Below are 16,378 nucleotides of genomic sequence, written 5' to 3'. Positions count from 1 at the left end.
GAGTGGTGTTCATTCCCTAAGCTGGTAGCTTGCTATCAGATCAAACCTTCACATAGACAGAGACAGAGAATGTCAGAGAGAATGAAATGGTTTTCTCCTGTCCAAGAGAAATAAACGTGAAATATTACGTTCTAGGGACACTCGTTTAGATGAACATATTAGCTAGTATAAGAATATACATCTTATCTTATACAACACATCCAATGGAGAATGTATGCCATCTTTACAATTGCATCTAATCAATCTTTACAAATGCTGCACTTTTTTAATAGTACAACTAAAGTTCTTAAAAACAAATATTCATAGTATCTAATATTTTCTAAAACATGCTACTGAACACGCTCAGAATTTTTTTTACATATTTCTTTTCTAAATTAAAAGGATTTAACACTGATAAATATTTTATCGGATTATGTCAGACCGTAAAGTAATTTTCATAATACCATATTTTATGTTGTAAAGTTGTATAGACTACTTAATATAGCACCACATTTATATTATTGTTACCTCCCTTTTATGTCGATTTTCCATAAAATATATTTATAACTTATAATTCCATTATTTAGTTGTTGTTGTTCTTTTCTACTGACTAAACAAATGATAAACTTATATTATATTTTCAGGAGGACAGTGACCATAGCCGGTACCTGAAGTGGGCCGACGCCTTCTTAATTGTGTACAGCATTACCAACCGGCAGACCTTTGAAGTGGCCCGCGTCTACATGGAAAACATTTCCAACTACCTGAAAGGCCAGGAGAGAGACTGTCCCGTGGCTCTGGTGGGCAACAAGATAGACCTGGAGAGATACAGGTGAGGGCAATGTGCCGCTGCTACAGATTACCTTGATGGCGCGTGCGTGAATATGTTCGTGAGTTTTTCGCGCACGTGAAAGTGAGTTTATTAATGGCTTCACTAAGTAACTGGTTAGTTCAAGTAGGCCAGATTTAAAGAGAGTTATAATGAAGTGGTTTTCTATTTTTTTTAAACTTCTTGTCCAGTCTTTTTAATTAAAGGGGAAGAAACTAACCCAGTGATCACAGAAGTGGTCTCCCTTGGGGGCATATGGATACATAAAAAGGAAAAAAACAAACGAAGTGTAATTGACTTATACTAATTTAAGCTGAACAAATAGTTTGAACAGATTGGCATTAGTTGAGACATTTAGTGTGTTGCTTCAAAGAACTTCAAGGACAATGAGTTCAAAATCATGCAAGTATTTTTAAGCTAAGCTGAATCAGCCAGGAAAACCAACGACTTAGCAGAGTCTAAGTCATTGATCAACATACATAACTAGATTGATACATAAATGCCTAGGAAGTAATTACCTTTTTTTTTTTGAAGTAACGTCTGTAATATATAAGCTAAGATAAGATAAGCTATTATATATCTGTAAGTACTGTCTTGTCTGCTAGTGCTAGGGACATTCAAAGATTCTTACACACGCTCACACATTAGAAATGCTAAAAGTGTCAAGTTTTATTCTTTGGGGGAGATCGGGTTCCAGTATCTTTGACCTTTAGGGTTACCCTGTTTTATCTAGTGATCACCAGGGGAAATAAGTCTTTTATTATTCGAAGGTACAATAAGTAGGTCGCTGCCCTTTGTTAATGTTTGTAGTTACTAGGTGAAGAAGGATCTTGGGTTCTTTTTTTATTTTATTTTAACACCAACTGAACTTTAATACATGATTTTTTTTTAATACAAAGATTTTTAATAGTGTTTTTTTTTATTCCTGGTCATTAAGATTTTTTTTGCTAATAGCATTCATTTGTATATCTGTTGAAATCTTATCACAGATTTGTTCAGCTTTAGGAACACTTACAGTACAGTTCATGTAAAGTTCAAAGACATTTTTAATTTAAAACTTCAGACAAAAGTTCATTATAATCTACCTTTAATAAACGACATTAACCTGTGCACAAGCACACACACACACAGTGTTTATCATAATGATCAACAACAAAATTAAAAACATTAGCTGCACCGAAAATCTGCAACATGTAATAGATTATTATTGATGGAAAGTGTCTGCTTTATTGCTTAAACTACTTTTCCATTAAAGGTAAACATTAATTGGCCTATTTTAGGTCAATCGTTGATTGCATAATTTAAATATCGTTCTGATCATAATGATCAACAACAAAATCAAAAACATTAGCTGCACCGAAAATCTGCAACATGTAATAGATTATTATTGATATACTGCGTCCGCTTTATTGCTTAAACTACTTTTCCATTAAAAGTAAACATTAATTGGCCTATTTTAGGTCAATCGTTGATTGCATAATTTAAATATCGTTCTGTTTCAATAATAGAGTAAATAGAGTCAATCTAAGTGTGCTGATCAAATTATGTATAGAGTAACTTTGAAGATATGATGTGTAACATATTTGTCACATTCTCGGATTATGTTGAATCTACCATTGATATCGTCGATGATATCACATGAAGCAAAAAAAGTTAATCAATTTGGTACTTAATTAATGGTAATTAATTCATTTTTAAAATATAGAATTAGGGAGATACATCTTACTGCGTTGAGCTATATGACAATAATTATGCGGTTCTTTCCCTTATATAAACTTTTTTTTTATAGTACATTTTTATATGTGTTTGTTTAATTTCTTTTTGTGACAGACAAGTCAACAAGTCGGAAGGATCCGAGCTAGCTACAGAATACGACTCCATATTCTACGAGATCACTGCCGCGGAAGAATACGAGTTGGTGGAAAAAGTCTTCCACCGAGTGATTCAAGAGGCTCATCACGACAAATACGGTCATATCCTGCAGCCGCTGTTCATAGCAGACGACAGGACGACCACGTGGAGCCCGCAGCAGGCCATGTCCCAGCAGTCGTCTCAGCAGCAGACTCAACACCTTCACCCATCGCAGCGACGCCCAAAATCTCCGAAAGGAGCGCCCGAGAAAAAGGACGAAAAGGGTCAACAGAAGAAGACATTAAATAAGTTCTTTAAAATATTCAACTGATGGGTACCTACGACATGTTGAATTCGTTTGTTTAACGCCATGCTGCTTAAACATGTATATCGACAAAGGGACAGTTTCACTTCGGACACGATAGCACATTCTTAAAACGTGTAATTATTTCATAGTTGGTGTGCGCCATGTTATACAATGACTTTGCTATTTTGATATTTCGTAACGTGATATGAAGGGGCTACACGTATTTTGTCTTCATTAGCTTTAGACGTTTAGAATAACATAGGCCTGTGTTCGGATCTATACAGGTGTGGGATCATTCTAAACTATCATCATGTCGTCCATATTTAGACAGAGGCTAAAAATAAATATAGATCTATAGTTTAAAGCCAAAATGACATTTTCCTGAAGATTGAAGTGTCTAGGAGAAAATAGAGCAATTTTCATCATTTTTCATTTTATAATAATTTGAATATTTTAACAGTGTCGATTATACATGTAAACTTATTTTGTAGTGCAGGGGCGGCAATGGAGGTATAATCAGTTAGAGTAGTAATGATAACATAACTTGATGTACAGCGTCTGATAGGGTCAACCATGTGGAGTGTGGCGTGATCAATCGATTGGTATCTATGTGGACTGTGAAGTCATCGAATGTGTTGTGGCTATGTGGAGTGTGACGTAATCTACTGACATGTGGCTATGTGGAGTGTGACGTGATCTATTGACATGTGGCTATATGGAGTGTGACGTGATCCATCGACATATTGCTTTGTGGAGTGTGACGTGATCTATTGACATGTGGCTATATGGAGTGTGACGTGATCTATTGACATGTGGCTATGTGGAGTGTGACGTGATCTATTGACATGTGGCTTTGTGGAATTGGACGTGATCTGTTGACACGTGGCTATGTGGAGTGTGATGTGATGGATCATTGGTGGATATGTTGCCAAACTTTTTGCCAGACATTCAACTTGAATAAGAAAACAAACAGAATTGCATTAACATATTCGTGCACACACCAAGAGGATAATCGTTGACTTCGTTGAGCTGCTATGAATTAATTCCCTTTAAGTCCTTCTCGTCTCGTTCACAACTGCACCAATACTCACAGACACGCTCGCACACATAAGCACGCACATTATGTGAGATGTGTAAAAAGAAACAAAAAAAAAAACTCCTTAGATGACACAAACACTGACAGACTCAGAGCAAACTTATAAACAAAGAAGTATTTCTTAAGAGGAGACTTACATCCGGTTTTCAATCCAACAACGTCGACTTCCTGACTTCCGTCTATGATGACAGCACATACAAAATAATTAAATTTTCCAAGATCATTGGCTTTGTTTATAGATTTGATTGCCTAAATCAGAAAAGTGTGTAAGGGTACCAAAATAAACGCAAAGTACTTTACTGTCGGTGTGTTAGTGTTTAAATTAATAATAATGTGTTTCCTTTCTGAAACTGATATCTATGGGCAAAGGTTTTAAAGCTCATCTATTTGTATGACCTATGGTGTAGGAGGGTGTCAAATAGTCACTAGCCTTCCCCAATTAATGACAGGTATCCATTATTATAAAGTTCACTCAAGGGTGTCCTAAAAATACCAAGGCTCAAAATCTCAGACCTCTCACTAGGATTCGAACTCTAGACCCCACGGTTTGGAACTAAAACGCTGTACCACTCAACCATAGCGCACTTTACTGTTACTGTTAACTTCGCTTTCTTATGAAAAGTACATCGAATTACATAAAATTTTGTTTCTAAGGCTTCAATTCTTAAACTCATTTTGTTTAATCCCATAAAGTCATTAACCTAGCAGACAAGAGAACAGAGGCAGATCTTCAGGTGGGAATCAAATTACACCCCATAATATCGTTTTTCTAAAAGAAAAAAAAAGAAATGTTAATTCAATTATATTTACACATTTTCAAATAAATCACAAATAGTTCCTTTTTTTAACGCGCGACACGGAAACTCAGTTAGCAAATGTTTTACAAAATGGCTGCCACTGGGGCAGTTGCGGTTAAAAACTATGGGAGATAATTTAAGAAAACGAATCCCTCTCATAATGCTGCTTCTCATTGTAAAGTTCGCTCCCTTTAATTGAATCTTTTTGTTATTTTTGTATCTTTATGTTTTGTATTCGCTCATTAGCTTCTTTTTTTTTTCGTCTGACACGTTCGTCTGCATTCTCTCCCCTCCCCAAACTTCTAAAATGTATTTCCTGTTGGTTCCATCACTCTCTTGTTGGCGCAACATTCAGCCAGGAAGTGACGTATCTGCTGTGATTCCAATAGATCAATGTGCAGTGATCAGTGTACTTAGCGGGTTTAAACTAACAAAGGCTTAGATGCGTTCTGTAAGTTTCAACTAACAAAGGCTTAGATGCGTTCTGTAAATGAAATATAAAAAAAAAATAACTAAAGAAAGTTAATTAGTAGCGTGATGATTCCAAGAAACAACGAATATAAACTTGGAAACATTACAAAGAAGGCTCCTTTTCGCTTATGGAATATTAAAGTACTGGTACTGAAACATCTAAATTGTTACATGACTTTATGCTAAATACTATGAAACTATATAAACATTATGTGTTTTTTTTTCTGGGGGGTTGGGTAGGTAATTATCACATCATCATCATCATCAAACTCCATTTGAGTGAGGGCTTGAGAAGCTTAAATCCTCTCTTACAAAATCCCTGGACAGAAACCCTGCTGTATTGCATAGTGCATACATGTCACCATACAGGTCGATAATTTTTGGTTTCCCAGACCTGTCGAGACGGAGATCAGCAAGTCTGGGGCAGTAAAACAGAATATGAGACACGGTTTCCTCTTCCTCCCCGCAGCGGGGGCACCGTGAGTCAAAATTTGGCCATAGCCGTGAGAAAAATGAGCCAACAGGACAGTGGCCTGTCCAGCACTGTGCTATTATAGCTTGCTCAGGCCTGGACAGCCTCCACCACGGAGAAGTGCGGTCGGGTCGCTCCCAGACTCCACGAGCTTTTTGGGACTTGTCCCAGCACTCAGACCACGTTCCATTTCAATGTTGTTGTTGTTGAATTATAGCCAGGTAATTATCTAGAAAAAGGCAGAACTACGACATTGTACCCACGATGCGGAAGTTATAGGCTCACTGTACTTGCTTTAAAACAAGAATTATACTAGTAAAAAAAAATACGCTTAAAAAATTGGTTGGAGAGTATTAGGACGCATATGAATACTTGTAAATTCAATTGTATTCCTCTTTAAATGTAATAGGAGGGTTAGAATTTGTTAAAAAGTAGATTTTTTATTTTACCTAAAAAAAGAAGAAGAAACCAAACTAACGTGCTTAATGATGTTTCATGTGTCATGAAGATGACGTGTTTTTATTTCATCATCTCATCATCATCATAATGTCTGGACAGCAAACCACATTTTTTTTGTTTAGTACTGGCTGTTTCCAAAAGTGGCCTTGACCTATAAACTCTGTGCATTTTAAATGAACTTCTAGACTCGTTCTCACCTTCGTTCACTGCGCGTTGGAAGGATATGTTCATTGACAAGGATTTGTTTTAGCATTATTGTTTTTATTATGATCACGTTGCTCTGTGTGGAGATCTTACATATAGTGTTTATAAATCATACATACAACATGTATAATATATATGCATATATATATATATATATATATATATATATATATATATATATACATGTATTTATACATATAATATATGTATATATGCACATGTATATGTATACATATATATATGTATACATATTCTGTCTTTGATATCAGACCTATATTGTGTCTATTTTATTACGTACATTTAGAGATGTTTCTGTTCTAATTGTTAAACATCCAGATGTTTCAGAATCAATGTGTTTACTTTCTACTTCATTGGTTTTCATATGAATTCCTTCATTAAAGTCTGGTGTAAATATTACTTTTCGTCTGACTCTGATGTCAGGCATACAGACAAACGGGTTGGTAGTCTAGACAGACTCACAGTGTAACAGAAGATATGTTACGTTCAATATAAATATATATATATTTATACGTATATATATTGGTGAACTGACATAACTGACATAGATTTGTTTCTCAAGCTTATTGTTGCACATTATAAAATTTGACATGCGCAGTCAACTCTATGAGGTTGTGGCCAAATAATTATAAATTTGTTTAAAAACGCTCTGCCACATAATATTTCCGAGAGAAAGATGTTAGAAGCTAATGGTTACCTGGCCTATAAGAGACAATTAAAACAATTTAAAGTATACTAAATAACTAGTTAAATGTTTGATATGTAACTGTTAAATGTATATTTGGAATTCTGGGCTATAAATTTATAGCATGTGTAGCCGTGTTCATGCGTAAATGAAACAATATAATCAAAGGAGAAAAAGGAAGATATAGAAAAAAGAGAAAAAAGAAAAAGAAATTTAGAAAGAAAGAGTAAAAAATGCAAAGAGAGTGTGAGAGGGAGAAAGAAATAGAGAATTTCAGAGAGACTGAAAAAGAAAGAGAGAGAGAGAGTTATATAGAGAGAGAAAGAGGTGGAGAATCAGAGAGAGCCTGAAAAAAAAAGAGAGTGAAAGAGAAAGAGAGAGAAAGAGAAAGAGAGACATTGAGAATCAGAGAGAGAGAGAGAGACATTGAGAATCAGAGAGAGAGAGAGAGAGACATTGAGAATCAGAGAGAGAGAGAGACATTGAGAATCAGAGAGAGAGAGAGAGAGACATTGAGAATCAGAGAGAGAGAGAGAGAGAGAGAGAGACATTGAGAATCAGAAAGAGAGAGAGAGAGACATTGAGAATCAGAGTGAGAGAGAGAGAGACATTGAGAATCAGAGAGAGAGAGAGAGACATTGAGAATCAGAGAGAGAGAGAGAGACATTGAGAATCAGAGAGAGAGAGTGAGAGACATTGAGAATCAGAGTGAGAGAGAGAGACATTGAGAATCAGAGAGAGAGAGAGAGACATTGAGAATCAGAGAGAGAGAGAGAGACATTGAGAATCAGAGAGAGAGAGAGAGACATTGAGAATCAGAGAGAGAGAGAGACATTGAGAATCAGAGAGAGAGAGAGACATTGAGAATCAGAGAGAGAGAGAGAGAGAGACATTGAGAATCAGAGAGAGATAGAGACATTGAGAATCAGAGAGAGATATAGAGAGAGACATTGAGAATCAGAGAGAGAGAGAGAGACATTGAGAATCAGAGAGAGAGAGAGAGAGACATTGAGAATCAGAGAGAGAGAGAGAGAGACATTGAGAATCAGAGAAAGAGAGAGACATTGAGAATCAGAGAGAGAGAGAGAGACATTGAGAATCAGAGAGAGAGAGAGAGAGAGACATTGAGAATCAGAGAGAGACATTGAGAAAGAAAGAGAGAACAAACAACAGATTCATTTCTTTTCGTTCACTGCTCGTGTATATCTTCTAGTAAACTCTTAAGAACAAGTTCGAACATCTGTTATCTTACTTTATCAAGTCACTGATTTCATTTCAGTTCAAACCAAATGTGATCATTTTCAAAACTCGAACTAAATATTCACCTAATTTGAGTATTGTAGGCTTTCACTACTGTGCAATAATCTATTTAGATAACTGGTGTGTTGAAAAGTATGGACACGAAATTAATTAAACTTACGAGCACCAAACAACTTTGACTTTTCCTTTTTTGTTCCCCTCTTGTGCTTCTGTTTTCCAATGATCTCCAGGTATTCAGGTCAAAGAGAAAAGATCACTCTTGTTTAGACCCAACTCATTACAGAAAAGAAACTCTCCAAACTGAAGCGTAAATTCTGTTTTGACAACCTATTCTAATGATGTTGAAAATACATAGTTCTAATGAACAGTTTCGAGGTTAGGTGGTTATCTAGTCCATGCATGTTAATTGAAGGCATCTGCCAAAAAAAAAAAAAAAAAAACGAAGTTTAGTTTTGTCTTCAAGGTTATCCCCAAAAAACTTAGCCAGACATAATTTGCTGAGCCACATGGCTTACGATTTGCAATTTAAAATTCCATTCATAATATGACTGACCTAGTTTTACTTAACAGCATAAGATATTTCAGGATGTTTTCATGTGATACTGGGCTATTATTGTGGTTATGCTTAGCGAAAACAAAGTAAACAAGTCATCAATTCTGTTTCAACCTGCAGGAGGTAGCTTAACGGCGTCACTCGACCAACATGTTGAAAGTAACAGACAATGGTGAATGGCTTAAGTTATTTTTTTTATCAAGTCAGTTACAAAGAATGACCTGGTGCAGCTAGGAAATGGAATTAATTCAACAAACGAGCAACTTCTGTGGGGGTGGACGTTTGGGTGGTCGGATGGTAGAAGTATCATCTTTACATCGGACTACGTGAGACTTCTAACAAAGGAAAATCCATACTTGACTGTAATAGCATCGTTAGATAAATCAATTAAACTTAGTGACACTAGAGGAAAGAAAACTAAAAAGTAAAATTGCAATAATATTTTTATAACCCTATTCGCGACGCAAAAGGGTTAACTGTGTGTGATTAGCTTACATAGGTGACACAGGCCAGTAAAACAGTTTAGCGTGTTATATTGAAAGGCAAGGGACAGTACTGGCATGAACTTTGCACGTGAATAGCGCCTGTGTTATGGTCATCTGATCATAAGCCTGCGCAGACCAGAGACACAGTGTGTAGGAAAGCGGCAGTTGAAGACCGGAGAGCGTTGGGACCGGGACTGTTAGTCAGCCATGAAGTCGGTCCTGGTGCAGTCCTCAAGTGAAACGTACGAGTCCAGGAAGAGACAGTAGAGTTGATGAGTTTAGTACAGTGATATACAGTCTAACGTTGTAGTAGTTGATTGTGTTGCCAATTGTGTCGTATTGGCTGTTTTAATTGACCATTATTAAAGCACCAGATTATTTGGAGCCTTGTTGTCAAGTTCTTGATGTGTTGTGTTTAGCAGTGTTTACAGAAGGCCTGATTAGGAGAGAGAATCGTAGCAATATTTAAAACACTAAGCCCTAATTTACAGATACAAAAAAAAAAAATACTAACAAGAAAAACATATAAAAAACTTTTTTTTTAAAGACCATATTTCCTCAGCGTAACATATACAACTATTATTTTACTTATGAACTAAAGAGTGAGAGTTTTTAAAGTTCAACGCTTTTTAGATCGCTCAATTCCTCCCCCCCCCCCTTTTTTTTTTCCGTGGAAAAAAAAATCCTGGCAAAACTTTCGTATAAAACTACTAGACTTCTTAACATTTTAATAACAAGTCTTTAGATATCGACTTCAAAGACGGTGCGAAAAATGTACCTGAACATTAATGTATTAAACTCTTGAATGAATACTACCTGCATGCGGAAATACCCGAAGTCGTATAGATCTAGTCTGTCCAAGAGAAAGAGTTTCTCTTATAGCAGTCCAACTAGAGTTAGCCTAGTGAGGCCAGCGAGCTAGTAATTCTTTTCCCGACGATATAGGCCTACGGTTAGTTCCCCTTTCACTCCATTCGGTCTATAGAACAGATGATATCAAAGGTCATCTGTTTCTGTGGCCCAAGGTTAACGAGAGTTTCTTGTGGCCAGCACAACTACCAACCGCCTTTACTTTACCCCAGCTAGTGTGAGGTACTCATTTGAGCTGGGTGGACTCAGAGTTACCCTAAATATCCCGAAATTAAAATCTCAGTCTTCAACAGGATTTGAACCCGGTACAGTCCGATTTGGAAACCAAGCACTTTACTACTCTGCCTTCGTGACACAATAATATACATCAATTGACACATTTCTAAGAAAACCGTTAGAGACGTTTTCGAGATCCGTATCCAGGTTTGTCTCCCAACCGAGAAAGTTTTTCCACAGATGTACGCGTTGAATAGAGGTATTGCAATATAAAAAATAAAGGCACATTTCTTATTCCATTTTAGGACTAAATCTTCCATAGTGCCCTAAAGCAGGGAGTCGGTTGTCTTAATCAACCATGAAAGTCATAAACGTGGCAGAGTTTAATTCTCTAGTTAACATGGACGATTAGATTGACACATGGTTACACGTAGGACGTAATTATCTTCTCCTAAGAAGGAACGTCTGTAGTTTATAAGATAAGATACGACTATAACTGGAAGTGTGAATCTTGATGACGTTACATCCAGGGCAAAGTTCAAGGCAAAGTGCTAGAGAGTTGACAAAATGTATGCAGCAGAGTAACGAAAATGACATTTAACAGACCGGGGTTTGAATCAGTTTTAGATAAGCAAACAGTAACTGGAGAAATGTCCAAATAAAACAATACCAAGAAAATGATTGGGATTGCGTATACACAACAATCAAATTTGTACAGATAATTAGGCGCTATTTTATAGCGTTACCGCCACGACTACCTGCTACATGCACTATTTCGATCATCTTCAGTGCCTACTTCGACTTGAAAAGGCTCTAAGCTGTTTGAGACTAGATGCATGACGCGTAGGACCTAATCATCATCTTTTTTTTTTGAAGTAACGTCTGTATTATATAAGATAAGAAGATCAGGGACCCTTTTTGTGTTCCTTTATCAATCCAGATATATGTCAGTGCTAAAAATTTCTTTGGCGGCCTTAGCTTGTGTTGCCAATTTTTTTTTTCTAAATTACTTGTAGTGCTCTCCCCTATACTTTCAAACCTGAAAAGAAAATGACTTCAATATCTATATAGCAGATTTAGTCATTCTACATGTCATTGTAGAAATATATAAACAAATGAAATCATGAGACCATAGGTAAATAAATGTTTTATTTATGATCTCGTCTGAATGTCGGATCTTGGCAGCAGATCTCACCATGGAATGTTTTTATAAGAAAACATGTTACACACACACATTCTCTGACGTTCTCGCTTTCAAACAAAGTTTCCTTTCAAAAAAACACAAGAAAAACAAAAAGCTGAGCTGGCCAGGCCTACACGGATGGTCCATACAAAACAAGTCTACAGATAGACATTTTTACAATTATTGGTTATCTAACTTAGAAAAAACAAGAAATCTATAAAAAATGAAGGTCTAGAATTTGTCGTCGTTCACAGAGGCTCGTCTTTGGATCTTGTATTTCTTCACGTCTTTCGCCTCGCAGTCCACAATTTTAATCTTTCTTGTTGGAGTCATACCGTCACGTTCAACTTCGATTTCACCGATTTTTTCAAGGAATTCCTGGAAAAACAAAAAAAGAGAAATGGAATATTTGTGTACAGGAATCAAACCAAATCAAACGCTTTTAAGGGCATTGCTATGTGCTAATCGTATAGGACAACGGGTTGAGTGGACATTCCTGTTCTGACCCTAATAAGACCCTAATCAGAGATCGTCTCTGGCAAGGGATGTGCTAGATAAGGTTTCATTTCTGGCTTAGTAGCGAGTTTAAAAAATCCAATACTCTAAATAGCGAATTTTACCATCTTAACCCTATACTCTTAACCGAGCAATTCTTGTATATTTATTACATTTATATATAAATTTTATTTCGAAAACGACTCTAACGATTTTCTTTCACGTTTCAGGGTATATGTATATAAATGAGAAAAAAATCTCAACCTCTTGGCCACATTGCGAAAACTCGAGGTTGACCGTCATATTGATTCAAAATGTTTGATTATCTAAAATTAATTTTGGCTTTCAATCAATTTCTAAAAATGAAATTCCCGCTCTCGTCCATATAAATAGGCACACGAACGTTTCCGAAATGAGCTCGGGAAACAAAGCATTGAACCGAACGAGGCTTTGTCACTTGGTACTAGATGTTAACTTACTAGACTACCTTTTAATTTCTTGTAATGAATCTAAGGCAAGCACTCAATGAAAGGAAATGAATCAAAGAGAATGTGACTTCTAAAATAAACTAATAACCATTCACCATAAATCATTTATAGAATTAAAAGCATATGAGCTTAATATCTCTACTTGTTCTTCCTATAATATTCTACGATATTTAAAGTCAGCTGTAATTGCTCCTCCTTCTTCCCGGACAATGCTTCTAAACCTTTTCTCCCCGGATCACCCTTCTAGACCTTTTCTCCCCGGACCACGCTTTTAAACCTTTTCTCCCCGGACTACGCTTCTAAAACTCTTTTCCCCGGACCACCCTTCTAAACCTCTTCTCCCCGGACCACCCTTCTAAACCTTTTCTCCCCGGACCACGTTTCTTAACCTTTTCTCTCCTTAACCCGTTAGTTTAGAGTTTCAAGAGACATGGTCTCAACTTTAATGACAATCACAATCTAATCTTAACTTACAATAATACAACTACGATCTTTATAAAGTCATTACTATCAATGATCTCAAACAGCAGTTTCTCATTTTTGGAAATAAACAAATAGTCCTAAGAATTAGTAGCTTCCCTTCCATATATGTATATGAATAACATTTTCAAGTCATATATCAGCGCAATTACGGTCACTTGGAATGTTCTTAACTATATAATATGCAAGAGAGTTGTAACTCATTTTGATGTTAAAAAAAACACACAAAAAAACAACCAAACGGTATTTAATATCGCGTCTATTACTTATGAAGGATCAGAATGTGGACGGTTAAAGTAATGAAATAAGAACCGGGGAACTCAATCTCTATGATATTATTTGAAAACATTTAATATCGGCGGTAGATGTCCAACTAAACAAAACTGTACGAGGCCGGAATAGCCTAAAATAGGCATGAAGCCCCTCCCACAAAAAAAAAAAAAAAGAAGAGGCGTAAGCCCATAAAAGGGGCATAATCCTCCTCCCCCCCCCCCCCCCAAAAAAAAAAATATTTGAACTGAGTTTCAGAGTTTGGCTGTATCTATGTGCATGACTACATTAGACTATTTATCTAGAAGTCATAAATCTACTAACCAATGATTCTTTTCCAACCACCTGGCCAAAGGCAACATGGAGGTTGTCCAGGTACTGCCAGCTTCTGAAGGTGATGAAGAACTGAGATCCGTTGCTGTTGGGCCCCCTGTTGGCCATGGCCACTGTGCCCTTCTCACTCAGCCCGATGATAAAGTTTTCGTCATTGAAGGTGTCACCGAACATACTGATACCTGGATCACAATAGCAGGGAATAGTTTAAGAATTCTCATAACTTGATCACAATAGCAAGGAATAGTTAAAGCATTCTCATAACTGGATCATAATAGCAGGGAATAGTTAAAGCATTCACATAACTGGATCAGAATAGCAGGGAATGATTAAAGCATTCACATAACTGGATCAGAATAGAAGGGAATGATTACTGTATTACAGTAGCGGGAAATGGTGTATACTGTATACGGTATTCACAACTTATGTTACACTGCCGTTTAACCGTATTGAGAGTAATTATAGTTAAATTGATAATCTTAGTAGTTACAAGTATTGTTTATATAAATGGGAATAAGCAAATCGATGTACATAAAATAAAAGTCTTTTAAGGAATTATTACTCTACCCCTAATTGTTCATATAAATAAAAGTCTGTATAAATTGTATCTTTCAGCATTAACAACAAGTTTTCCACCAATGTTTATATCTATCATGAAGTGCCATTCTAATTGCCTGACTCACCTCCTGATCCGTCCCCAGTTGTGACGTCACCGCACTGGAAGTTCATATCTCTGACAAGTCTGTGACAGTAGGTGTTGGCATACTTCAGTTCACCCTGACATTTGAGAGAAATCACACGAGGATAATTTTTTTAGAACTTTGCTAGGATAACATTTGAGAAAGTTACTGAGATGATATTTGAGAAAGTTACTGAGATAACATTTGAGAAAGTTACTGAGATAACATTTGAGAAAGTTACTGAGATAACATTTGAGAAAGTTACTGAGATAATATTTTAGAAATGTACGTGTCTCCGGACGGCTCATAGTTAACAAGAGTCTTCTAAATAGAAATCAATGTTTTACTGACGATGTTTACTATGCAGCTCATGTGTTTATCGTAAAATAATTGATTTACTTTAGTAACTGGAGGGACTTACAGATGGACGTTTGACGCCATTGCAAATACTGAAAAAGTTGAGTACTGTCATTGGGACTGTTTCACCGAAGAGAGCAATACGAAGAGTCCCGTGCAGATCTCCTGAGGCATCATAATTCTTGACCAAAATGTCCAGTGTGGCCTCTGAAAACAAAGAGTTCTAGGTTTTAAAAAGGCGAATGAAGAAACAGAAAAAAAATATTATTTGATTTTGTTTCTTCACCTAACTGAAATATCTGTTTGAAAAAGTTCGACTCTGTGCTTTTAAAAACATTCTTGAAGTCTAGCATATACTGGACTATCATTATGTATTTTATCTTTAATTTTAGCTTGTAAATGGCTCTCGTACAATAAACAAAGTAGTCAGCGTACAACTGCTAAAAAATAATTAGAAAGAATCGGTTTGAACCCACACCTACCGGCTGTAACGGTTTCGTTGACTTTCAATGACTGCCACTGGACGGTCTCTTTCTTCTCTGCTGCTGTGGCCAGGGCCAACAATACGGCCAAAATGGCCGAAAAAAAGATGGAATTCATGTTTGATCTGAAATGTTTGAAAAAAAGGGCCAAAAGTTAAGAATGAGTCATCAATATTAGATATCAAAGATAGGCCTCTTCAGTCACATGAAAATTTGCAAAGGGAAAGGATAGTTTCTCGTGACGAAAAATGTCACAGGGCCATTATTCGATCTTGAGAAAAAAAATGTATTTCCTTTCCAAGGAACACGCCCTTAAAGTTCGTAAGGGCTGGCGCACTATGTATATAAATATTAATTAATTAATAAAATCTAATTTTAAAAAGATTTTTTTTCCTTCGTCCAAACGGTTAACATCGGAATTCTTGTTCAAAGAAGCTCCTCAATCGCACTTTTAAGTAAACTATTATTTGTTTATTATTTAATATAAAAAATTAGATACCAACTATAATAAATATAGTTGGCGATAATAGATATGCATATCTAAGAAACCTTCAGCTTTTATATGATTTTTGCTGTTTAAATCTGTTGAGGTACTAATGTATTTTAATGTACTAATGTAAAGGAATTTTGTAAAATTATTCCATACAAATTTTAAATAGGCTTAACAAATAGGTAGACTGTTTTTATCGTATTCTCAATTCCCGAATGTAAATATAAACTCTTAAATGACTTATCTTTTTTTTAATTATTGACTATTGCTATGAACTTTAATCTACAGTCACAGTTACATAGTCATACATATTGAACTGCATACTGTATATTTAAAGTTGTTTCTATGTCGATGGAAATGTTAAGATTGTATACTACGAACTGCTTCACAAAGTCGAAGCTCTACTTACTTGAGTTGAAAGGTGTTCTCAGGTAGAAGGACTGGGCGAGAAAGAATGAAGTTGGAATCTACTTTTAAAACTACAAGCACGCGCCACGAGGCCGTAAACACTTGGGGCCAATGGGAGTCCAGCGATCTGGTTTAACTCTAAGTACCGGCCAACTTGGCA

General features: G+C 36.1%; 2 protein-coding genes across 5 annotated transcripts in view; one reads left to right on the top strand and one right to left on the bottom strand.

Moving 5' to 3' along the window:
* The window catches only part of LOC106060589 (ras-like protein family member 12), a 51,916-nt gene extending 43,315 nt beyond the window's left edge, over positions 1-8,601 (top strand). For all 3 annotated transcript variants that reach the window (XM_056022218.1, XM_056022206.1, XM_056022212.1), the window contains 2 exons: positions 624-811; positions 2,639-8,601. In XM_056022218.1, coding sequence (XP_055878193.1) covers positions 624-811; positions 2,639-2,990 — 540 coding nt within the window. In that variant the 3' untranslated portion in view covers positions 2,991-8,601. The remainder of the gene's footprint in view (positions 1-623; positions 812-2,638) is intronic.
* A 3,081-nt stretch (positions 8,602-11,682) lies between these two features.
* On the bottom strand, positions 11,683-16,378 carry LOC106060590 (uncharacterized). 2 transcript variants are annotated; one of them, XM_013218524.2, is made up of 6 exons: positions 16,220-16,378; positions 15,321-15,445; positions 14,903-15,045; positions 14,485-14,578; positions 13,793-13,983; positions 11,683-12,113 (listed from the first exon to the last, which is right to left on the bottom strand). In XM_013218524.2, the coding sequence occupies exons 2-6, from the start codon at positions 15,436-15,438 to the stop codon at positions 11,967-11,969; spliced, it is 693 nt and encodes a 230-aa protein (XP_013073978.2). In that variant the 5' UTR covers positions 15,439-15,445; positions 16,220-16,378; the 3' UTR covers positions 11,683-11,966. The 2 variants fall into 2 exon arrangements, with proteins under 2 accessions (XP_013073978.2, XP_055878199.1); XM_056022224.1 differs by lacking the exon at positions 16,220-16,378 and adding an exon at positions 16,119-16,147.

Source organism: Biomphalaria glabrata, chromosome 1, assembly GCF_947242115.1.
Source record: "Biomphalaria glabrata chromosome 1, xgBioGlab47.1, whole genome shotgun sequence".
Classification (NCBI taxonomy): domain Eukaryota; kingdom Metazoa; phylum Mollusca; class Gastropoda; family Planorbidae; genus Biomphalaria; species Biomphalaria glabrata.
This window is presented reverse-complemented; position numbering and strand designations above follow the sequence as displayed.